General features: G+C 35.6%; 1 protein-coding gene across 6 annotated transcripts in view; it reads right to left on the bottom strand.

Annotated features, from left to right (window-relative positions):
• LOC136839179 (transcriptional adapter 2-beta-like) overlaps positions 1–22,393 on the bottom strand; it is a 47,389-nt gene extending 24,996 nt beyond the window's left edge. The window contains exons 1-8 of one of the 6 annotated variants that reach the window (XR_010853242.1): positions 22,158–22,267; positions 21,955–22,052; positions 20,534–20,593; positions 8,232–8,373; positions 7,908–8,128; positions 4,431–4,523; positions 1,452–1,591; positions 622–744 (exon numbers count right to left, since the gene is read on the bottom strand). Coding sequence is in view for 4 of the 6 variants with exons in the window: in XM_067104882.1 (XP_066960983.1) it covers positions 622–744; positions 1,452–1,591; positions 4,431–4,523; positions 7,908–8,128; positions 8,232–8,388; positions 20,534–20,593; positions 21,955–22,052; positions 22,158–22,164 (899 nt within the window). In the remaining 2 variants the exon portion in view is untranslated. Of the gene's footprint in view, positions 1–621; positions 745–1,451; positions 1,592–4,430; positions 4,524–7,907; positions 8,129–8,231; positions 8,389–20,533; positions 20,594–21,954; positions 22,053–22,157 lie in introns of all 6 variants that reach the window. The other 5 variants (XR_010853241.1, XM_067104884.1, XM_067104885.1 and 2 more) reach the window with 5 other exon arrangements.
• Between the last annotated feature and the right edge of the window lie 4,699 nt (positions 22,394–27,092).

The following is a 27,092-nucleotide window of genomic DNA, read 5'->3' as shown; positions in this document are numbered from 1 at the left end:
CTTCATTAACATGAAATATGGTTATACATGCTAAAGTATTAACTAACTTAATGACTATAATGTGACAGTGAAGTCAGTCTTCAAAAGTTATTCAGTAATTACCATACAAAAGCACCATTCCTAGGAGAACATTCAATTTTATTATTAATGCCTTAGCAAAGCTTCTCACAGGGAAGAAAAATTACACTTTTTATTACCATCATTGATATTATATTGCCATCATTATTATTATTATAATATTTATTATATATTTTAACAAGATCAGCAAGTTATTCACAACTCTCACGGGGTTGGCTGGGGGTTTGTACTTGATAAGCTATATTAGATTAAATTAAATTCTGCAATTCCTTACATATGTCACACAACAAAGTGAAAATGTTAAAGATTCTGACAAAATTCACTTCAAAGATTTCTTCTGAACCTTGATACGTGTTGTGAAAAATTACTCGAAAGTAAACAAATGCATCAGTACAAAAAAAAAAAAAAAATCCAACAACAACAACTTAGTACATCTATACTTACTAAAAAGACTTTCAAAAAGGAAAGAAAACGTGCAGTTTCAATCCTAGGTAACAATTCAAACCTTGAAATAATTAATCTAAGTTTAAACGAATGACTCACCTTAAAAGCTCTCTTATTCGCGTTCTGAGCTCTCTTTCACGAACCATGGAATTAATTAAGTTTGCATGTTCACTCGCCGTTTGAAATTGACTGATTGTACGTAGTTTTTCAGCTATAACCTCTCTGTAAATTATATAGGAGACAATTACATACTGTACATGAAATACTGCACAAAGTTAACCACTGCATTTTACATTCCCAAGATTTTTTAATGTGGACAAATACTTTTCAGCAATCATTGCCCCTCTAATCTAAAAACTGTCAAGAATACAGAACACGAAAAAAAAGTCACAAATATCTGCTTTTAAACCTTAACATTTTATTTACAAATGATTTGTTTAACCAGACCTCAGAACCATTTTAGGGTTCTTCTTGGGCTGGAAATTATTTTGTTTATATACTAGACTCTCATACATGCCTACAATTGCAATTTCCACCACACTTAAGAATTGTTTCCTTTTTTTTCAGTCCTTTCTCAATTTCAATCAATCTACTAATTTCTTTGTCCCGACTTTCACAAATCCAAGCTACAATTCTCTCTGCATAACCAACATCCCATAATCATATATTTACCTCTTTGCAATCCACATTTTGGAGGCAGTTACTTCAATATCTAATTTTTTTCCTTTCATGTTCATTTTCTTCCCACATATAACCATAAACTACCACTGTTACTGTTACTATTTAGAAACTCAGATTTATTCAATAGAAAACCTATTTTTTTTTATTCTACTATCAGAATTACATACTCCAACAGAATTCTATTAAGTCCTTTTGGTTACTGAAAATACAACTGTTTCAATTTCAATCAGATTCTATGTGCTGCTTACCTATCATCTTTATTTTTTTTCTTTAATGGTATTTGTGTTTTTTCTCTCTCCTTCTTGAAGAATTGTGGAACTAACTGAAAATCTCGCACAACACGTTTTCTTCTGGACCGTTCTCTTAGTCTTCTCATATACATATCTACCTGCAAGAAGTATACACAATATAAATTTATGGGACTCAAACTTTTACATGCAGCATAAAAAAGGCAATACCTGTCATGAATATAAGGATAATTTACCATCCACTTTTTACATCAAGTTAAACCAAACTATACTCTTGCTTAAAATAGCTTCAAGGAAGCTATGACATAAAGCTCTACTACGTCTGTACTGTGGTATAAATAATCTTAGCCAGGTTATCTGCTGCACCATCCACAAGTTTACTCATGGATCCCCAAACTCATTCCTGCCAATAGGCAGTCATGAACACCTTCCTTAACCCTTACAGGCCGGACTGAATATACATTAACAATACCCCAAGGCCAGGCAAACTTTAAGGTTGGAAAGAGGGTGATGTGCAAATGCACCTGTTAGAAGAAAAAAATTCTCTGTACCTTCCATAGGAAGTTGAAAGTGAATATTTCCAACCATGTGTGGAGCATCTTTTCTATGGCACTTGTAAAAATATGCTAACTTTAGTGAGCTGTACATGTCCCTTCTAATAATTGTTTTTATTTTGTAAAATTACAATTACAGCATACATAATGTCATAACAGATAAGAACTAAAATCAGCAACAATCCCCAAGTATATTTATGGTAAAACATTTACAGGACGTATTGGGATGGGGATATGTAGTACTTTGTAGCGAGTTTTAATGTTTTTCCAAGATTTTTTTTTTGTACTTTACTTAGCAAAATTATAATTACAGCTGACATACTATCATAAAAGATAAGAACTAAAATCAACAGCAATTCCTGAGTATATTTATGGGTATATATATACAAGATGTACTAGGACAAGATGTAGTACATTCCCCAATGAAATCGCAAGTCACACTGATCTCCCGTATTTTGAGCGGAGTTGTGAGTATTGCCATATAGCCATTTATGTCCCATTCAAGTGACACGAATATTTTTGCGCATAATTCATTAAAATATTATGGCGCAAAATAACAGTAATCATATGAGCTGAACCAACGAGTTTCATGTGCAATTATTGGAATCAAAAGAGCCCTGCCATCCCTTTGGGGTTAAAATCTACTGGGTCAAGACAACTGCCAGTTTAAGCAAGGGTCATTCTGGTGACAAAATACTTTAACATTTTATTGCATTGTTTATTAAAAATCAAATCCATAAAAAAACATGTCAAAATCTCAATAAAATAAAGTGCACTAATGCATCATAACTGACTCCAATGGTTGGGTTTTGCATTAAAAATGCATCAAAATTGAGACAAAGGGTTAAAATTGTTATGACCTAACAAAGACAGTCATAACTTGGCTGTAGTTCTTTTGTCGAGAGACAAACCAATGCTGCCAAAGTGTCCATCTCCATTCCCAGACAAGCAAACTAACTGAGCAAGTTCAACAGGAGAGTAAGTTCTCCCAAGTTAGAGCTAAACAACTGTCCAGATAGGTCTTATGCCAGACTGCTGCACCTAGATTGCCACTGGCACCATCATCTGAGTGAAGACCTGCAGAGCTATCACTAGGCCAATACACAGACACAGAACTGAGAAATCTTACCCTCTTCAAAGAAAAGCAGATATACGTTCCTGATATCAGATGTATTAGGACAGTACACATCCTGCATTTCCATACAGACAAGTATGATACCTGGCAATCTGTCTGTCACCTCCTCAATCAACTGTTTCCCCATTATCAACTCCACCTGTTTGTCCACAATCCTGAAACTTTCTGGATTACCCAAAATATATTTCGTAGTCCATAGGATGTAACTGGTAGAGAGCTGATTGGATCTATAAGGGAAACCAACATCTAGTATGAATTATATCCACCAACCCTGCCCCTTATCTCTTGCCACCACCTTCAGAATTTTTTAAGGAAACTAACAACACAACCATAAATGACGAGGCTAACCTTGCAGCTACATCCAATATGTCTGAATGGTGGCTATCCTAATGATCTGAAGACCTAGATAAAGAACCGATAGCTAAAAGAATGTCTGCAGAGTGGATGGAACAATCATCCCTATAACTCACAACCCTTCCAGAACAACTCTTTAACAATGGCCCTATTTGAGAGAGCAGGTGGAGGTGTTTGAACTTCTTGCACAGCAGAAGTCCCAGGAGATGAGAGAAAAGGACTGCTGAAATTTTGAAGCAAAATGTCAAGTGTGGGCAGGTGCAAAAGTATGGCTGTTGCAGATGTGTGAACAGAGACTGACAGAAACAGCATTGCTCGAATGCCAAGAGCAGCAGAACAGGTGACATCCACCAACAGATTGGTGGCAACAGCAGGAGCACTGGTTGAAGCATTAACAAAAACTGCAGATAATGATTTTGGCAGAAATGATGTAGCACACAGTTGAAGGACATACTGAAAACACTAGTGAAGGCTACTTAAGCTAAGCACAAAAGTAGCCAAGCAGCTGGTAAAGTAGGAACAGTAAACAAAACAAATATAACAGATATAAAAGGTGTGGCAGCATCTGTAGTCATCACAGGAAGGAGTAGTGGTTAAAGTGGTGCAATAGATACAAAATACCAGCTAGGACTTCCAGAGCAGGGGTGCCATAACCATCATTTAAGTCGGCAAGGATACTGAAAGGGCTATAAAATTTAATATACAGTTCCAAGTCAAATCACAAATGTAATTCTAGAAAAATATACACTGTAAAAATTAACAACCTTAAAAACGAAAATTAAAATAATTTTACTACATATTTCAGTTGTACATTATACAGAGATATTAAATGTAATATATTGAAGGTATGCAACTCATTATTATACAATATAATCAAAACAAGGATAAGCAACTGAAAACAATAAAATTACTCCCACATAATCTGCAAAAACGTACCTGAGTTAATTTAAGTGCTATATCTATATCTTCATCATCAACAGGATGAATAAAAAGAGGCGCTATCATTGCTTCGGCATCATTATCCCATTCCTGAAATAAAATACTGCTGTCAAAATATATTAATCATTATCCCATTCCTGAAATAAAATACTGCTGTCAAAATATATAAGTAAAAAATCAAAGATGGCAACACAAAACATAAAAGCACAATATGAAATACTTATGTGATGGACAGCCAAATGCACGTAACCCTTTACGCCAACTGGACGTATTTTACATTGACAAAAATTGTCTGTCGGGTGCCGAATGGATGTAAAATACAAAGTTTTTTTTAAATATTTGCAGAAAAATACTTATAAGCCTAGTTTGCAAAAAATTTTAAATCACGTGCCTTGAGGGATGCTGGGAGTTCACGGATCACGCTGTTGTTTTGTTTACAAGCGTGACCCAGCTGCGCATGCGCAAATTTCTTTCTTCTCCCACTAGAAAGCATCAGCGATGCATCGTCAGAGAGCGATTTCTTGACGCGTTCGTGTTTTGCCGAACTTGTGCAAGTGTTAGCGTGTTTGTTTTTTTTGCGTCAGCAAAAAATCTTACATTCTAGTGATATTCAATCATTTACCTTCATTTTGCAACAAACGGGAAGTCTCTAGCACAATATTTCGATTTATCGTGAATTTTTTGAAAAAACTTTTTCCTTACATCCGTGCGCGCGCTAACTCTGCTGAAAATCTCAGAAATTCTTTAGTCACTTTGTCGTAATTTTTGCACCGTTTTCTATTAGCCGTTACATAAAGTTTTATATATGAAAATGTGCGCAATTTCATGTAAAATACAACAAAAAATAACTCATGGTTGTAGCTTTTATCAGATTTGAAATATTTTCATATAAATCACGATGAGTGCCAAAATTTCAACCTTCGGTCAACTTTGACTCGACCGAAATGGTCGAAAAATGCAATTGTAAGCTAAAACTCTTACATTCTAGTAATATTCAATCATTTACTTCATTTTGCAACAAACGGGAAGTCTCTAGCACAATATTTCGATTTATGGTAAATTTTTGAGAAAAACTTTTTCCTTGCGTCCGTGCGCGCGCGATAACTCTGCTGAAAATCTCAGAAATTCTGTAGTCACTTTGTCGTAATTTTTGCGCCGTTTTCTATTAGCCGTATCATAAAGTTTTATATATGAAAATGTGCGCAATGTCATGTAGAATAAAAAAAAATAACTCATGGTTGTAGCTTTTATCAGTTTTGAAATATTTTCATATAAATCACGATAAGTGCCAAAATTTCAACCTTCGGTCAAATTTGACTCAACCGAAATGGTCGATAAATGCAAGTGTAAGCTAAAACTCTTACATTCTAGTAATATTCAATCATTTACCTTCATTTTGCAACAAACGAGAAGTCTCTAGCACAATATTTCGATTTATGGTGAATTTTTGAGAAAAACTTTTTCCTGACGTCTGCGCGCGCTAACTCTGCTGAAAATCTCAGAAATTCTTTAGTCACTTTGTCGTAATTTTTGCACCATTTTCTATTAGCCGTTACATAAGGTTTTATATATGAAAATGTGCGCAATGTCATGTAGAATACAACAAAAAATAACTCATGGTTGTACCTTTTATCAGTTTTGAAATATTTTCATATAAATCACGTTAAGTGCCAAAATTTCAACCTTTGGTCAACTTTGACTCTACTGAAATGGTCGAAAAATGCAATTGTAAGCTAAAACTCTTACATTTTAGTAATATTCAATCATTTACCTTCATTTTGCAACAAACTGGAAGTCTCTAGCACAATATTTCGATTTCTCGTGAATTTTTGAAAAAACTTTTTCCTTACATCCGCGCGCACGCTAACTCGGCCGAACATCTCAGAAATTCTTTAGTCACTTTGTCGTAATTTTTGCACCGTTGTCTATTGGCCATTACATAAGTTTTATATATGAAAATGTGTGCAATTTCATGTACAATACAACAAAATATAGCTCATGGTTGTAGCATTTATCAGTTTTGAAATATTTTCATATAAATCACGATAAATAGAAAAAATTCGACCTTCGGTCAACTTTAACTCGACTGAAATGGTTGAAAACTGCAATTGTAAGCTAAAACTCTTACATTCTAGTAATATTCAATCACTTACCTTCATTTTGCAACAAACGGGAAGTCTCTAGCACAATATTTCGATTTATGGTGAATTTTTGAAAAAACTTTTTTTTTACGTCTGCTCATTACGAATTCATGCATCATTTTGTGATAATATTTTCTCTGTGTTGCTTTAATTGTTTTACAATTTGTTATATACCAAATTCATCGGAATTTAATGTACAATACAACGAAAAAAAAATAACTCATTAACTTTAACCGTTTTGCTCACAGCACGATTTGTATACAATTATATATGAAATTTTTTTTTTCGCGCCGTCCAATATTCCAATATTTATATATGATATTTTTTCCATTTCTGATGGTTGCATACTAAACTTCAGGCAATGACAAAAAAAGGAGCCAAAAATTAACTCTTAATCTTAAAAACTAAGCGTGCTGTGATTTTTTAAAAAAACTTTCTTTTCGCTTCGGCGCTAACTCTCAAACCCCGCTGCCATATGGGAGACACTTTTGTAAATAGACGCTCGGTGTTTAAGGGTTAATGAACCCTGAATTAATGAGAAAAATAAAATTAGATGGATATGGAAGAAAAAGAAGTGTTAATCTTAATAAATAATGTTTACTAGACACTTGTGAATCTGCAGCAGACATCAGACCAAGTGCCTACTAGTAGACGGTCATTATAAAATAAAAGGGCATTGGAAAGACTTATCAAGATTATAATGAGCAGAGAAGCAAAGGAAAGAGTATAGTCAAGAAAACAGTTGTGTAGATGTTGAAAGAGGTGAATGCAATACTACATACATATATTCAATGTGTGAGATGGTGCCACAAGAAATACTCAAACTGCAAAATATAACTGGAGGAAGGCATTTTTAATGTCCATATTAAAAAATACTCGTAGTAGCATGAGTCTTGCAATGGAAAACCAAATCCTCAGTTATGTATGGATACATATATTTACAAATAAATCCGTACAGACAGCTTTTGGGAATCAAACAGATTCCCGAAAGCTCTGTCTAGAGATTTATTTTTAAATATATACAGTATGTACCCATACATAATTGTAGATTTGTTTCTCCAATGTCCACATTACTCAAGAAGAGCAATATGGGAAGGGAGGAGATGAGAATCATGTTTTGGTAGAAAGAATGGCCTTACAAGAGGTGGTCCATAGCTGATGGAATGACAAAATTGTACATTTTCTTGTAATATTTCTTTTCTTAATTTTCAGTTTACCTTACTTTTATATTTAATAGCAACATATACAAATATTTCATTGGCAAACCCCAATACTTTTACGACAACTATCTCACTACCAACAAATATCAGGATAAATATAAAGAGTTACTTACTCTTTCAAAATCATCTCTGTGTGGCATATACCCAAGGATTGTATTTTCTTCTACAGAAAGAGGTTGTGAAGGAAGAGAGGAGCCCAAAGTTGGGGACAGGGGACCTGTCTCTGAAGCATTGGCATGTTCAACAGGAAGCTGCAATCTTTCAAGTGCAGGTTTCCATGAAGCACGGCCAATGTTGCCATCTATGTAACTGCTGATGTATTTATTTCTAGCCTCTGCAAAAAATGACGAGCATTTCAGACACTCAAAAAAATATAAAATTAATATATCAAATACATCAAACACGAATAATCCTTGCTAGATCAATGAGTAACTTACCATCTGGGGATCTTGTTTCAATGTGACGAGCAATATCTTCCCAGTTGCCATACCCGTATTGTTCTATTGCATCTAGTAATCTTACTTCCTCTCGGGCCGTCCAGTGTCCTTGACCGGGGAAAATGCTAAAGTTTCCTGTATCCTGGAAAACACCGGCCTGTGAGAGAGTGGGCCCGAAAAGAGATTTGAACCCATTAGTGGAGGGGGGCGCAGGTAGGCAGAGTGCAGTGGTGGGGGCAGCTGCACTGACGGCACCAAGCCATCACAGTCATGTCATTTTGTCAATTTTCATCGAAACTACCAACTGAACCTTGTTACAGTTAATGACTATATCTTCAGACTTCCCTTAAAGTTTTAATTTCATGAAGCATGTCTAAAAAGACCCAAATTTCACGATCTAATAATTATTAAGAATTAATGTATCCTATCATCAACAGGCCACCTAACTTCTTCCAGAACATGTCCTAAAATGTGAAGCAAACCTTTAAAAACTGATGGCTATTGCTACATAAGTCAGCTACCAGGTATACCTACAAAGTACTGATTGTTTCTCCTCATCTAATAAACAATTACCCATACACTGTACGTCCAATGAGAATATCCTTTTATAAACCTTATCTTCTAATCAAATCTAAATAAATCACATGACCCTCTAAACTGTATTAATAACTGCTGTTCCAAGCTTACAACTGTCTGCAGTCATAAGAACAAATGCTCCACTGCTTCAAAATGACCTACACTTTCTGACTCTTCAAAGCTTATAAAACAAATACAGCATTCAAAACTCACCTTCTTATAATAATGTAACTTGCTTACAATCCAAACTTGAAACTGCACTTACTGGTTTGCAAAACATATCTTCCTCAAAAACTCCTCAAATACTTCTGGGGTTCCTTCTATACATTACAAATGCACTACAAATCTCAGCATTTTTGTTCATAATGTGGGTATGTTTACAGTATCTCAACAGCAGCAAAGTCTATTTTCAACAGCTAATGGAAAACATCTGCTACCAAAGTTATAAGCCTGACTGTAAATTACTCCTTCAAGAATATCCATGGACTACTGATTTCAAATTAATGCTAAGATCATTTTCAAGCAAAATTTACACTATTATTGCACCATATCTAACGCACAGTGGTATTACACAAAATATTTTGCTGGACAATCAAAGGAGTACAATCTTTTTCTGTAATTCTCGAACAATATTGAACTGGCCAAACAAAATGACAAATACTGTACTGTACTAATCACTGCATTAACTTTCTCTGAAACCTGATTGAAAAGAAATTCATTATTAAGAGTATTGCAATGTAATACAAGCTACTAGATTAATTAACCACATTCCTGGACTAATGCTAAATATATTACTGATATCTGGCAACTTCTTTGTAAGGCTCCATTCATGTGGGAAAAAAATGCTTATGGATAACACCAGATACTTTACATTCTTCTAAAGAAACAAATCAAAGCTTATGCCACTGAAAATACTTTTCTTTTCCTTCTTAAGAACAAACCTAGCAGAGGGTAAGTTACTTACTATTAAAAAGGTCTTAAGCCATTCTCTCAGCCAGTATACAGCCAAGAACATTTGCAGCCTCAAAAAGCTAAAAGTATGAAAGAAGCCACCTAGATGAGGTATAAGAGGCCCTAACCTCAAAATACTAGTTTAATTTTGTGGATCGCATAAATTACTTAACTGTCCATAAAATAACCTCTTTTTTGAATTTTGACAAATCACTACCACCTAGATGGGACACATGACAGTTCTCAGTTTTCTACATGTGGAGGTGGAACTACCATTTAGTGTGCCTTGAAGAGTGCACAGTATGCAGCAATAAGGTTCTCTGCAGTGCTCTAACAGCCTCAGCTGCATTGCTCTCCATCTACTTTTCATCCATTGTAAGGTCTCTTCTCATCAGCGCTCCAACAACTGTCTTCCTTCAGTTTTTACCCTTTATTGAAAAGCAAATCATCTGGGAAGCCCAATGACAAGACAGGGCTGTCACACAAAGGATCTGGTTCTAAACTACTTCATAATTTTTTCCAGATACAAAATTAATGAAGACAGTATTTAGTACCAATAATCTTTATGGAGCTATGCATTTCCAGCATATTTGGACCTTCTCAATGAGGCTCAACAGCTGCTTCAGAAGAATGCCATAAAACAGCTCCTTAGGAACCTTAGATGAAAGTAACAGTAACCTGCGGACATGCCTCCTATCATCAGAAGGGTTAGATGAATATCAATGTGAGTACTTGGATGACGATACTTTGTTGCACAGAGCACTAAAGGAAAATGATAGGCTGCATATAATTCCAGTTTCTCTGTTTGGGACCTTGGTGTTGTTGGCAATCTGTTGTTCAGGAGAGCAATAAAGCCTTTCAAATGGCGTGCAACATTTCTACAGCTGTAGTTTCCCTCTGATGTAATAACATTTCATAAAGAGTGACAGTACCTCAGATGAACCTGGGGATAAGCTTCACATTTCTTACTTGGCAAAGTAGCAAATCCCAGCAGCCATTCAGCATAGGAAATATCTTGACATCATGGTTCTATATGGAATATGGTAACTGGTAAGATGAAAATACATTACTCGGATGTGGCATATTAAGAATCTGCTGACTAGACCTATAAGCAAGTCTCTCTCTTCCTCACCTGCAAGGTCAACATCTCCACCAAAGGACTGAAGCATACCTTCTGTATAAGCTGCATTACTATTTTCCAACCACTTAGCTGGATCTCTTCCCTTCTACCTGTTGATCATTTTAAACTTTACGTTGCTCATATTTTCAGCTTAATAAAGTACAAATCATTCCAGCAAGCCCTATGAGAATGGTCTCATTAAACTATTTTATAAGAACAATAATAACGACCCATGGTTATGGGTTGTATCTTTTAGAAACTCTGACTTGAGAAGGGTGAGATATCCCATTACCTCCTACCCCGGATCTGTCAACCCTTACATGCTTAGAGTAATACTGAGTGAGGCCACCTTAAATTAAAATATTATTAGAGCACTGTATCAATGAAGCCATGCATGAAGTCAAATACTGGTATCTGCATGGTGGTGAGGAACGTAATCTCAGATACTATGTACATTAATAGTGGACATCTTTATTTGAATAGAAGCAATCACATCAACATAGTATCAAGGTTCATTCCTGGAAGGCACAACGTAGCAGTGGACAGTCTCTACTGGAGTAAAGTAAGCCCTATTACCAGAATCACTGCTGCATCCAAGCTCTCTGGCATCCATTGCAAACAGCCAGTATTCTGCACAGATAAGCCAGACCAAATAGCCTGGAAAAATATAAATGATGCTTCCCTATGACAACCAGCAGGTGTATGCCTTCACACCTTTCAGACTCATCAGGAAGGTCCTTGAGAAGCTCAAGTATCCAGGAAAGTGAAGATCACTTTGCCTATAGTAGGGATGGCTGAAAAGACAATCACAGGAGTTCCCTAACTAGAAGCTGTTCAGTCAAGATACATTTCCAGATTCCACAGCAACACAAGAGGTTACAGCACTTGGACATTATCCAGAGAGGTCACAGTGGTACAGAGCTTCTTATAAGACAAGTGGAATCAGTTCTGTAATAACTGCAGTGACAGAGACATTAATCCCATGGCACTGCAGGTTGTCATTCTACACCAGGAAGGGCTATATGGCTACCATCTCAGGTGTCTGAACTTTGTAGACTAGACATGGGTTCTTGGGTATAACTAAAGAAGACTGTCTAGCATTTTGAGGTTCCTTAGTGCTAAATGTTTATTCTCCAGGCATTAGCACCTTTGACATAGGTCAAGAAAATTCGCTTTTTTGAGGGAGAATCAGCAAAAGGTAACACAAGAAACAGGATGAGGAACAGTTTCCTTCAAGTTCAGGCAGGTCAAAGCACAACCTATAAGAAAGTGACAGATGGTGAAAGGGAACATGTTACAGTTTTAGCCCACGAAATCAGATCCCTAAATACTTCTCTTGCCTTTAAACATCATATGGATGCATCTTTTATTGGAAGTGCCTGTACCTAACGGTGACAAGCCACAATTACTAAATCTTATATAAATCATACATTTCCTCTAGTACATTTCTTCTCACACATTCCTTCATAGCGTCCCAAACCTCTATAGCAATCCTCAGGGTAACCAAAGCCTTGGTCTGTGACTCACAACAGTCCTAATGAGCTTTATCCTCAACACCCTATGCAATAATATACAATATAAAATCTTCAAAGTTTGGCAGCTTCCTGCTTAAAGTCATAGAATTTGGGCATTTGTGAGTGATAAAACACACAGTATTTGGGCATACAAGAGTGGTAAAACATACCGACTTTTTGTAACATACTGTAATTAGTTTTTCATCCCATCACTTATATAGCAAGACCCCACTTCCCAGCCCCACTGATCTCACAGCGTCACTTACAGATTGCATGAAACATAAAGGCAAGTCACTCACAGGTAACTGAGGATCCATGTGGCAGATCAGCCTTGTTACTATCACTTATTTTATCTGTTCTCAAAAATATTCCAAGACCACAACTCTTTGAATATATGAGTGATGGGTTTGTATGAAGAAAAAAATTTATGAAAATTTAGTTTTCACCCCTTTCATTTGTTCTCTTCACACACCAGCCGTTCAATTTCTATAACTTTCACTTGCCCCAATCTTTACGCCATTTGCAAACAAACCCTTATGGCACCCTATGAAATAAGATTCCATAGTCTCCTTAAACTATATAATAATTATCAACGGTATTAACAATCAAATTGTCCTGACTCATTCCCACCAATTAGCTTGTGTTTGAAAATATTTGGCTTAAGAGATATAAGAGCAGCAGAGGGTTTCAAAGCACAATACAAATAAAAAAAAAAAATCAATGAAAATCAATTACTTGTACTTTAATACAGGCTGCACATCACAAGCAAACCCCAGACACACCATGGCATTAGTAATAGAAAAAAGATCAAGTGCTCAGGTAGAGTGGCACTAGCAAATGTTCCTTTAGGTCGTAAGTAGTTAACTAAATCATTCAGTGTGTACTATGATCCAGAGTGGGAAGAGATATTTTGTTCAAAGTAATGAATCTGCACAGAGAAATTTTTATTTTATTTTTGTTTCATCCAAAACCATTACTTAGCCTGAAAAGCAATTCAGATGAGATGGAGCTACACTGCTGAATATTCTATGATCTGAAGGAACCACATGAAGCCTCTAAAGAATGAAAAGATCCAGATCAGCCAGTGCACTGGAGAAAACAAGGTTCAGAAAGGAGTGGAACGCTGTCTTGAGAAAATATATAGATTTTCATAATAAAATTCATTATTTGGCTACTTACCTTCAAGATAGCTTATATCTCCCTGCCTATCGACACGGAGATATAAGCTATCTTTAACAATAGGAAAGGTTCATCTCAAATAAAAACGGTTTTCAAACATAAAAATTTGTAATTTTAAGAACACGAGCACCAGCCATTCTAATCACGAAGCAATTGACCTTGGAAAAAGTATGACAGGAGGATCCCTTAGTAAGAAGTGATAAACTGCAGTGAATGAGTCCCCCAGTCCCAAATCTTCCATCCCTGCTGGCAAAGCTTGACTATATTGTTTCTCGGACAGAAATAAGGTGGGAGGTGTGCTGGACTGCTGACACTAAAACAACAAAAAGGACCTGAAGAAACATGAGAGACCTGGACAAGGATACATAAAGGAAACCAATAATTTCAAACACGAAAAAAAATCACTGCAGCATAGTTAAAAAACTCAGAGCTTGTGAATTCAAGTATAGTAACAATAGTGATTACAAAAAATTCTAAAATTACCTCCAGTATGGTGAAGAAAATGGTTATTCCAGTTCACAAACCTAAGAAAGGTTTCAATTAAAATCTCATTAGTGTACAGTATTTAGCATACAATGTTATAAAACAAAGAAATGAACAGAAAAAATAAAATTGGAAGTAACAGACGATACTGTAATGCTAAACAGTTCCAAATGTCAAGAAGTGATTTCATTAACTACCAAGAACCTAATGGAACATAAGTGCATTTATGTATTACACCAAACTGCCACAGCCACCTTATCATCATCTCTTTTCTTATGTAAATGGAATGGTGCATCTGAGATTTCTGTGTAATGCACATCTAGGCTATGTTTAGAGCAATGGGTTTACGATGAAAGAAATACAGTAAAAACTAATGAGCATCAAGTTTAACGAGTAAAAAATGCGCCAAAGTTTCTTCACCGCAATCGTATTTTCCATACAGCCGCTACAGCATATAATGAAGGCCACCGAAAATAGCTCTACCTTTCAGTGGTCTCGGATTAATGCTGTGTGAGCCGCGGCCCCTGAAACTTTAACCATCGCCCAGTGGTGGCCTGTCCTATATCGTTGCCAGATGCACAAGTATGGCTAACTTTAACCCTAAATAAATTTTAAAAACTACTGAGGCTAGAGGGCTGCAATTTGGTATGTTTCATGATTGAAGGGTGGATGATCAACATACCAATTTGCAGCCCTCTAGCCTCAGTAGTTTTTAAGATCTGAGGGTGGACAGAAAAAGTGAGGACAGAAAAGTGTGGACGGGCAAACAAAGCCTGCACAATAGTTTTCTTTTACAGAAAACTAAAAAAGGGGGGACACAGTGACTTGAACTATATTCACAAATATCATCAAGAGGATTTTGTAAAGAAAGGCAATGCAAGTTACCCTGATAGAGTGTAGATTACTTTTAAAAGACAAATTCCAAAACATCAATGAAGCCTTACTTAAATTAGAAGTTGCATATATCATATTCTATAACTAAATAAATGAGCATATGATAAGAAGAAATCAGTATTCAAGAACTATCCATTACTGCCTCAGAATTAATAAGGTTTTTCTTTCTATTCAATAAGTTAGCTGGCTCCCAAGGTATCTATAATCAGTCTTGAAGTGAATATGTGTATGCAATTCATAACATAGATGTCCAGTATCTTTAATTTCATATTAGCAATTTCTTGACTTAGGAATTAGTTGAAAAATATTCAAAACTGACCAAAAATAACCAAGCATGCACTCTGCCACCATAACACAGCATGGGGAAATACATACAGAACAAGTGCACAGTGCAAAATGAGAAATAGTCTACAGTACTCAGAAACAACTCCAGAAACTATAAGAAATAAATAAAACAGTTCAATGATCAGGATGTAAGAAACCTTGTTATAAAGGTGTTCCACTGGAATCACTATCGTGGAAAAAGGTAAATAAAAGGAACCATAACTGCTATCAAATAAATATCTTAAATATTCAAGTCAAAACATCCTGGTCACACATGGCCGTGCCAATTATATCTAGCGAAGCAATTCTTGTTTTGTTTTGCCACTGGAAAGCAAGTAAAAAAAAAAAAAAGAAAAAAAAAATCACAGCTAGCAGGCATAAGAGGCTAGTTTACAAGTCCTGTACACAGGATATGTTTGAAGCATCCTGCCACAACCTAAGGGGTGGTAATCTATTTCCTAAGGAGATGGCTGTATAACAGATGCAATTTTATGGGTGGAGCTGGATACCCTGTGACATTCCAAAAAGACACCTTATAACAGCAAATCATATCTCTCCCTAGGAAGCTGATAAACCCATACTTAAATTACTGAAGATGTAAGAAAAGCTTTTAAACTTACAGTATACAGTAATTAAAAAAAGAAAAAGAAAAAAGCATTTACACTTACTCAATATATTAAAAATATATTGCTTAACAATGAATATGGTACCTCCAATCTCATATCTTAGCAAAATATTTTGAAGGATTACTTCCCTCTGGTACTGTAGTAATAATCTAGTAATTAATTTCAATTTACATCTAACAACATAAGAAGGTAAAGCAAAGGACATTAATATCTTGAACTTCCAAATATAACATGGTAACAATCTTACTTTAAGTTTATGGATTAAGTTAACTAAATTGTAAATGCAAAGTCATCAATATCAGAATCATACATACTCCACATACTGCAGAAAATATAACGCCACCATAGGCTCTTTACCAATTCATCAAGATCCTACATACTTAACTAATTTGCTAAGTTTTATAGCTCAATTGACACGACAAATATTCTATAAATGCCACAACATGCCCTAGGAATTACTCTGCAAATAAAACCATCATTACAGCAGCCTAACAAGAGACTTCCCAAAATATCTAAAATATGGAAAAGGAAGAACTTGAATATTTATCTGAGGTGCATCGTGTTATTCAGTAATCTAAATAGGATATATAATTATGCCATTCCTCAGATCAGTGAGCTGTTCATATCCATCACACCAGACTGCATAACAATGGCCATTACATAGTCATTTACTACTGCTGAGATATATAACCTGACATGAATATTCTTCATTCATTCATAGCACTTCATCCACTTCACTTCAATCTAGAATTGATTCTACATTTGAATTTTGCAGAATAAAAAAAAATTCTATAAATAATGCTCAATACAAACATTTTCATACTCTACTTTCAAATAAAGTCTGCACAAGAAAATTCATACAGTAATACAATACCCATTACACCTAACATAGGCTACCTACTACTGAACTTGGAAATATGTGTAGTAAATGATATGTTTAAAAAACTAAAATTAAAAAATGGTATGGATAAAGGGAAATCTGTGCTGTGTTATATTGGTAGTGAAAGACCAAGTACATACTATATCACTTTAACAATGTTTTGAAGGATGAGAAAATAGTATTTATATCATGCAATACAAAAGTTGTTTTGCATTTGATAACAATACACGTATGAGGGAAATGTCTCAGTGCTGCCTTGCCAGGTACTGACTGACCATGAAACTTGATGAATGACAACTAAGATGACTAACACCCTAAAGTAACTGAATGTTACACCTCCCGTGGGTCTGTGCAAAGTATCACTCTTAATTCAGGATACGTAATTAACAAAACTTACAAATTATTGGAACTAGCCATTCAGGTATATATACATATATCAAACTAAACACAGCATTAAAAGCTTGAGAACTCGTGTTGAGAGGTTAGGCAGTACCCACTAGGAGTTTACAAAGCTTACTTCTTTTGTATAATTAAATTGTTCAATCTAAACAAATCAAGTCAATTTTTAGAAGCATGTTTACCAATCTGAACTGTGTGATCTCTCCTAGACAAGTAACCACAAAATCTTGATGGAAGTGAAAGCCTCATTTTTCTCTCAGATAAAAAAAAATTGATAGAAAAGAAACAAAGAAATGTATACCGTCTCTTATAGGCAGATAACTTGACAAAATTGAAAGATTTCCATTCAAATATGTTCATATGATCAGATATGACATATGAAGACTGAATGATGCAATACTGAGAGCTAGCAATAGATGAGGCCTTAGAGGTGAAGGAAGAAAAAATAAGGAGATATAATGAATCATCAGCAAAAGCATGAATGAAAGAAGTGGACTAGGGAAAAAAATGCATCATGGACACTCAGAGCTAAGCTCTTTATGGTCAGCTGAAGAGCAAAGTGGAGGATATATTTTGATTTAGCCATAAGCATGAGCACGAACAAAAAGGGTACACTGAAAAAGACAGATAACATCCCACTGAAGAAAACCACATTATCCTGGGAAAGGCAGCAGATACTGCACAGATGACACCAACTGATGTAAAGCAATTAAATAAAATGCTAGGCATAGTTGGAAAAAAGGAAGTTTGGCTAAGAGACTTACCATATGCCTTACAGAAGGAATGTGTGATGACCTAAGTCTCCAAAATCGTAAATGTTGAAGATGATTTACTATCACTTACTTTATAATTTGACCTGTACATTTTGTACAAATAGCTTCCCAACCTCAGGGAAGAAAAGCAACCAGTGAGTGAATGTCCTAAGAAGTCAATAACCTCAGTGGTTAAAGACAGAGGAACTTAGCAAAAGTGGCAGCTCACCTTCAGGTTAAGAAATCCTCTTATCAAACAATAATTCTCCTGAGAGAATCGAAAACATGTTGAACGTGGTTCACAATAAAAGAGAGGGCACATTGATTTCCTGATAAGCCTGGGCTCTGGGGTGAAGAGATTAAAGTCTGAATAAAATTTTCTGCATAACTTTGAGAATATTCATGCAAGAGAATGTTGGATAACAACTAAGTCTCCATTAGAGAAGTTTGCACCACACTTTGAGGCATTAGAGCAGGATAGATGCTGACATGACTCACACTGAGTTAGAAAAACATGAGCCCACTCTCCAAAAACTGTAGAGCCTTGCAGACTGTCAATTCAAGTATACAGATGTCCATCAATCATACAAGGTGGATGACAGGTATTACTTTCTGTACTAATCAAAGCTCTTCTATCATCTAATAAATCCTATCTTCAGTTTCATAATTAGAGAAACCTAAATGTTCTCCACTGAGCTAGGAATGAATACTGGCAGCATATGCAAGTAGGTGCAGATGATACAAGAGGCTTGTGCAAACACAAAACACAGAACAAATGTCTGAAATAGTGACCATAACACAACAGCAGTAACTGACACAAAACAATCATATATCTAAAAATTAGACTGCAAGTACATTAAAATACAGTTCTCAGTACCATTTAAAAAATGTTATCAGCAGTTTGTCATAAACCTACGACTGGTTAATTACTACCAAGGTTTGATATTTTCATCCTGCTATGTTTCCTAACATTCTTCAAGAATTAAGCCTGTTGCTTACTGTGTAATTAAGGTGCGCCCTTCTTCCTTCCACCTCCTTTTTCCTTTCAAATCAAAAGCTCAGGCTCATCTAGCTGGTGTCTGCATAAAAAACTATAGAGCAAGTCAGAAAGTAAAGGAAATATAAAAGAAGGATTTGTATGTGCCAAAATATCATGTGCAAGTTATGGGAAAGATCATATAATGTACTACAGCAATCAAAACATCAAACCACTCGTTTACAGTTAAATTAACTACGGCTATGTTATGCAGTCTGTCAACATCAACATACAATATGGATACATTATGGAGACAAAACTCCAGCATAAAACCCATGCAAGCATAGGGTGAGCCCAAGACAGCAGATGAACATAGCAAGCACCGGACCAGTCACGCTTGAGATTCTGCAAATAACCTCTTTTATTAGTTTAAACCAGGGTATCATCAATCAATTAGTTTCTCACAAAACCCCTGTGGCAACACATCTCATATGTGTTGCACACTCTGAAGCACTATACTGATAGAAAGACTTCCTCTAATACTGTACATGAATCAGTTTGAATGAATATAAAAGAAGGTAATTCTAAATACAACATACATGACTAGAACATTCTAAATGTTACTTTGGTAACAGAGCTAAATTGGCTGCATAACTGTATTAAACTTCTATGTCACACAAATGACAAATAGGTAACATTGTCACCAAAAACTAATGCAATGAGTACAAAGTTTCATACCTTCTTACTGGAAAAAAAAAAAAAAATGGAACCCTGGGTATCATTAACTTAAAAGCATTAAAGAGACAGTATTCACACCTTACCATACATAGCTTTTATAGAGTAAAAATCCCTCTCAATACGTCCCAAATTGCATACTTATCAATATTCAGACTCTTTAGAACAAGTCTAAATTAAAGTCTGTCTGAAAGTGCAACACAAAATGAACTCTAAAGCCAATGTCTTTAATGAAATTCACGAACAACAATAAAACTGTAAACACATTCTTATAATTATAGAAAGTGGATGGTGAAGTGTAAATGGGCTTTTACTTATACTACACTATTGTTGTCGAGCTGTTAATCAGCTCAGTGGTCTGGTAAAACTAAGGTATACTTAACTTTTTTTTGCCGTTAAATTTGCCAAAATAAATTCCTTAACATTACAAAATGTAATCAAAATCTACATAAACAGCCCTGGGACCAAATTAACATGTCCAATTACTATCTTTTATACTTTTCCAAATATTTACAATAACTAACTTTTAAAAACCAAACTTAAATATACAACAGCCATGACAAAATTATTTTGAGGAAAAAATTATGAGACTGCTAGACATTGTAATTCTCAAAGTTCAGTATTTCTCATGATAAAATTAATATACAAAAATAACACACCTCTGGTATATACTAATCAAGGAGATGAGTTATGGAAGATCTACAAACTTTTAGTATAGAGTTTTCTAACTATGCAAACTACAGTACATATTCCAACAGTCTTTGTTGCACTGTTAATGACTTTATTAAGTACTATTCAAACTGAAATCCGAAAGGAGAAAGGCTGAGAAAAGCAAGGGAACTTAGTCATAAATATCCTAAGCCACACAGAGGAAAAAAGTATGTAAACCTTACCATAAATTGGTAACCGTGTTCACGTTTGTGTTTACCAATCTCAGCACCACACGCAAAGCACTGGAAGGAAAAAAAATGATTAAAAAGACCCCTCCCGTGTTCTTTCAAGATAACAACAATGTATGCAAAGATGTGACATTCAGACTACAGTAATGCACAGAGGTTAAAGCTCCCTTGCCTTAATCTATTTTAAATGATTCTATAGCTTCATTTGCAGGATGTAATCATTTCCTCTATGCTGCCTTATATTTTACTAATGATTTCCAAGGATTTGGTATAATGTGCTGCCTTCTCATTTGCTTCACAATTATAACAATACCATTATCCAACGACAATTGCTGGTGATTTTATGAGTTTTTCGTCATTGAATATGATGTGCTTTGCACCAACAATAATGGTTAAAAATGTAAAAATATATAAAGTGAGCAATCTGAAAAATATGTGGCACAAGTATTTAATGAGAAATGAGGTAATCACCACCAGTGCTGCTAATCTACCCTGTGATTAGGTTAGGCTGTGTACTATCCCCTTTTGGTGAACTTTTATTTTAATACCAGGCCCACTCGCATGAATGCCATGCTTAGTACAAGCCCCATAGGCAAGAATGTTGAAACATACACAAAAGATGGCAAACACCTTGATAACAATAAATCTGAGATAGAATTTAGTATGGTTTTGTATTAAACCTATTAAGGATACTTTAGAAAGACGTAAAAAACTCGAATACCAAGAAATGGTATCAAAATTAAAAAACTACGCAAGTTGCCAACCTGAATATTTACTGCCTTTTGTTTAAGTTTATACATTCATCCACAAAGGTCTGGTAGACTAGTAAGCATGGCACCCACTTTGCACATGAAATGGTAGTTAGAATCAGACTAATGCGGAAGTTGTTTGCAGTTTTACCAAAAATAGGCTATGTCCATTTCCACTGATTAGAGCTCAGGCTAGGCTGGGTCTGATGCTAGGATAAAGGATATGTGCAGTGACTTTGAAAAAACAAGGGCTAAATGGCAATTCCTGAGTCAAGTATGTTAATTAGCATGAAGGTTAAGCTAATACCGTAGCCTAGACTATAAAAAATAATCTAGCCTCGGTATCCATACTCACTAACCTAAGCTGTACGTCAAGTTAAATGATCGAGAGGGTATGTGTAGGGACGGGGTGCAACCTGCGGCAGGAGGGGAACGTTTACACCCTATCATTAGAAAAGCAATCTCCAATGACCAAGCAAGCGTATCCCAGGGTACTCCCGATGCTTTAATATCGCTCTCAGTACTTCAAAATTACCTCCTTTGCTTATCCCATATCTTCCGAGTATTTACAACTTTGATATTTAACCATACATTATAAATTAAGTCATCTGACATCCTTATTTAAAAAGAGGCGCCATAATGATCACGTGACCTATGACCTCTCACCTGTAAACAAAGATCGAAGTCTTCACACTCTAAACACCGTACTCTCAGCCCGTTGACATCTTCCTCACAGTAGTTGCAGTGATACTTGGCAAACGTATCTGTAGGATATAAAGCATCGTTAGAACAAACCCCAGTACGATATACCCTAATAAACCAGCGTTATTCGCTTTCAAATAGCACAGAGTTTCAGAGCGATAGCTCACCCGCCATTTTGCTTCCTAGTACACTGATGACGTCACAGAATGTGCTAAATGACTAATATGCAGCTTATTTTAGCAATTTATATGGTCACCTGATTACCTATTTACTCCACTGTATTTTAGGTACGTTTGACCCTGAACATCGTGGGCTATATAAAACTGGAACACATGATTTTTACGTAAAATTCGAAGAAAACCCTTACTGTACGAAAGCACAGGCTGGATGCTACTGACGCACCGTTGCCAGACGGCTGATTTTGACGCATGCTACAATGGCACCAAATATCTGCAATTTTGCATCAAGTTTTGCATTCCTTTGGGAAAAGCTTCTACCAGCATAAAACTTAGCTTTCTGGTGTCTTTCTAAGACAAAATATGCTATGCATTATGTTGCAGAAAAGGAAAAGGAACCTTAGATTTTTTCAAGAAACATCGATTGTAGGCTTACACTCGCTGAGATATATAGTGGCCCTTTTAAATTATAAATAACCATTCTTTTAACAAAATACCAACTTGCAATGTGATAAAATGATGAATAAAGACTTGAACAACGTAAAGCCTTATATATGAATGATGATGAGAACAAGACTTGCCGTGAATGTTAAATTCAAAGATACTTATCACGCAGTTTCTCTTTTGGCACTGATGAAAAATGCCTACAGATGTAAGATAATTTAAGAGAATATAACCATGTTTTATTATTATTCTGATATTTCTTACATGTACAAATATTTCAAAATTAAATAAACAAGCAGAAATTTAGAGAGATAGAGAGAGAGAGCTTAAAATTCAATCGTTATTGATAATATCGTACTAATGACAAAGCCTTTGTTTGATATAATAACACGATCCATCCGTACCTACAATAACAATAACATAAGAAATATTCCAAGGTCACGCTTACTACATCGTTGAAGGCCGATTAACTGATTTCACATCAAACCAGAAACGTTAACTCATAAAGATTACTCGCATCTGATAACCAGTTAATGATTTTTTTTCATTTTTAACGGTTGTGTATTGCAATGGGATACCTGTAACAAATACCTGTACGTTTTCTTATACAGGTATTTGGGAACTTGTCGTTCTGACGACTTAAAACAGGTTGTAAACCTGTGTAAATGTGTATATTACACACATGCTTAAGCTTTTTATTTTACCATTAAACAGTTTTCCTAGTAAGTGGTGGCTCCAGAAATGATCAAGATAATGATCACTGCTACACTCACATCTTGTATATGAACCGTTTTAAACATCAGCCGCTCTGTATACCGACAAAGAGGTCTCATTAGCGGTATGATAACCGCTCCTCCCCCTACCCATCACGATCTAACAATGCGCTACTGGCCTCTATCATGCCCAATTCCTGGATGTTCAAGTTCCACAAATCTAACATCTTCAGTCCATCTATTTTTTTTTTCTCCTTCTTCCTCCCAAGACTACTATATTAGACGCTCTTTTCACTTCATAAAAAAAGAAACAAATATAAAGCCATTAGTAAAGGCGATACATTCCGCTATGTGTTAGAGACCTGCCGAACTATTGGTAGACTATGGTATCGATTAAACACATATGAGATATATTTCGGTAAATGCCCATTTCGAGTAGCAGTAATAGAGTCTGTAATGATTCATCGGAAATATAATTACCTTTTTTTAAAAAAATTAACCGACCTGTTTATTTTATCCTCATTCAGGATATTCCTATCATAGGAATATCCTGAATGATGATAAAGTAAACAGGTCGCTTAATCTGTAATGGTCTTTGCATATGCAAACACACACCTTTACCTAACTGATACAGTTACTGAAATTCCCCTGTCAGGGTTAGGGTTGCTAATCTGCGTAAGCCAGGGCATAATTATTGAAATGCTCTAAACACAAAATATCACTGAAGCAATCATGAGCCTACCAATAAGCCTCGCAAGGAAAAGTCCACGATATTATTCAAGGAAGCAATAGTTGACAATAACAATAACTACAATATGCTATGGTGTGACAAGAAGTCTTATTAACTAAGGCACAAATTTATCGTTCATTAACCCAGGTACATCATGTGAGTCTTGCCTCTAGGTCATCTAGAAATTCTGAGGATAGAACTCTCTAGAATTTATTTACTATGTACTTGAGAAAATTGACAATAAAAATCACTAATAATCTAAGATCTCCAGAATTTCTGAAACAGAAATTAACAGAACGAGAATTTCCAGAATTTGATGATTTCATTTAAGAAAAGAGAAATATAAGAAAAATAATAACTGGTAAGTTGGAGAAAGAGCTTTGCGCCTCGCCTGGGAAAGTGATTGCAATTAACTGTAATGAAGCCTCTTTCTCACCTGTCTTGTCCTCTCGTTGGTAAGTGCCAACATGTGGCAGTATTTGGCAATAAAACCTCGTCACGACGGAGAAAGCACCTCTTTTCATACAGTTGCCTCCAGATATAATTTTTTTTAAGTATATAAATTTCCTTAAAATGTAGAATATTTTTCATCATAGGTTCCTGCCCTCCTTTAAAACACAATAATCAAAACTTATTGCATTTGTTTGTAAGGTATACGAATTTGTGCATTACAAAAAAAAAAATATAGCAAATGCTCTCTCTCTCTCTCTCTCTCTCTCTCTCTCTCTCTCTCTCTCTCTCTCTCTCTCTCTGCGCTGTATTCAACTCAGTATACGCGAACATTTAACGAAATTTTAAAATGATAAATGTCTGTTTCTTAAACAATAAAACAAGAAAACATTTATAAAATCTTTATCTGTACTAATGAGATGAAAACCATAGAAGTTTCTGAAATTTCACTTGAACAACTTCGCAAATAGTGAAGAATACCATTCCGTCTCAGGAGTGCCACCGTTAAGAAGCATTCAATGTGAATTGTTTTTGACAGTAATACACTTCTTCAGTTGTGATACCATGTGCTGTAAAAAAAGCAAAATAATTATATCTACAGCATAGTCTGTCATTAAGACGAGCCATTTGGCAGGATATTGCCTGCGCTACTCTGAGAATACTCTCCATTGGAATATAATATTGAACGTCACTCTCAGAACTCATATGGCCTACGGTTCTTCTGTGATAGTGGGAGGTTTGTCACTGTGTAATGTACGAGTATGTTATATGAAATGAGATTAATGAAATTAATGTACAACTTGCGGTTAATAATCATTATAACAGTTTCATTTGCCTACAACGTATTCTCTCTCAAATATTCCAGACATTTGCCAAGAAGAGATGACGAACGTTTGGTGTTCATGTTCTTTTAAAGAGAGAAAAACTCAGGATGGAGAAATTCAATACAAAACGACATTTTTAGGCGGCTGCTGATTTTTGTATAAGGTGCAACTCTTTCCTAAAATGCTTGAGGAGCGTGGAACGAATCTCGTGTAAAACAAGCGCAAGAAATTTCTGTTCCCAATAAGGAGCATCAAATGAAAGAAGTTGAATCATTCGTATGCATGTCATAAGCACTGGCTTCGAGCCCAGCAGTGGCTTTGCTTTACAAGCACACCAGGACTAGCGTTGAAAGACCTTTGATCAGTGGCGTAGCTGCAGGCATTCCACCAGTGGGGCCCCCTAGGAGGGGCCAGGTTATTTTTGGGGGGGCCAAAGAAAATTGCACAAAACCAATGTATCAATTCTGTATTAGTAAAATATACTATTCTCGGTTGTATATATCCATGGGAATGAAGGAAAATAATAGTATTAGTAATTAGTAAACCTGTATTTGAAATTATAGAGCTCAATTTTCAATTAATTACCAACTCTTACTATATGCAATATATATCACCAATGTATCAAATACTGTAAGGGTTAAAGTTTAGCTACAAAGGGAATTTCAACTGGGGGCGCCAGTGGGGGGGCCAAGCATCTGACGAGGGGCCCGGGGCCCCCTGGGCCACCCATAGCGACGCCGCTGCCTTTGATAAAACGAAGTAATTAGTATGCAATGAAATGCACTCGTAGTTGGGCAATACTACGACCAAGGTCGATCAAATGAGTGTTGTGCACACTAAGGGCAGGTGCCAGACTGCGATCACTGTAGTGTGTCTAACAACACGTTAAAATAATCTCAAAATTATAGCCCTTAATGATGCCTAGGCCTATATCTATGAAAGTATGTTGAAGTCTAGGAAACAGAGTGTTGTTTGTTAGTTAATAAAGAGAAAAATATATATATATTTTTTTTTACCTTTTATGAGCCCCTCTTTTGTGGCGCGTAACCTAGATGACCCACATTCCATTCAAAAGCAGTCTTGGTTATGCAGCTCAAGAGACTGACGTTAAAATAAAATGTAGATTCAGAAATTTCTGGCTTCGCTCAGTTGTAGCGGTGTTCTCTCTCACTTTCTTTCCTTTTTTTTGTGACACTATTTCTTTTGTGATAATTGAAATTCTCCTGTTATGACACGAAAACATAACCTTGCCATTATGTTACTAACAGACCAAAATATTCTGTAGATGATTAAAATATTCGGGTTCCACATAGAGAAAGGCACATTCCGTATGCATTATATTTTAAAGAAGGTTTTGGTATGAATAATTTTCATTGCTATCAACATTATTATTTCTATCATGTGGCTGACATCTAGACGTAAAGTGTTTATTTTAAATACCTATAGATAAGATGAAATGGTTCTCATCATACATAGGTTTCAGAGATGCACTAAAATCTGCCATGAACAATTACCCCAAGCATCGTTCCCCGGGTTCAGACATTCTTATTCGAACTACATTTCTCATGACTGGTTAAGTTGTTGGTAAATTAAGCTCTCCGTACAACAGAACGAACCCTTAATCTTTCGAGCAACCAGCATTAGAAACGACTTAATTACAGTGCGTTGTGCTAACAGATGGTTTTGGGCACCGCAAACTATGCAGCATTCAGGGACAAATTAAATGGTTTACTATTGCAAGAGGAATTAGCTCTAAAACAAAAGA

This window comes from Macrobrachium rosenbergii, chromosome 6, assembly GCF_040412425.1.
Source record: "Macrobrachium rosenbergii isolate ZJJX-2024 chromosome 6, ASM4041242v1, whole genome shotgun sequence".
Taxonomy (NCBI): domain Eukaryota; kingdom Metazoa; phylum Arthropoda; class Malacostraca; order Decapoda; family Palaemonidae; genus Macrobrachium; species Macrobrachium rosenbergii.
This window is presented reverse-complemented; position numbering and strand designations above follow the sequence as displayed.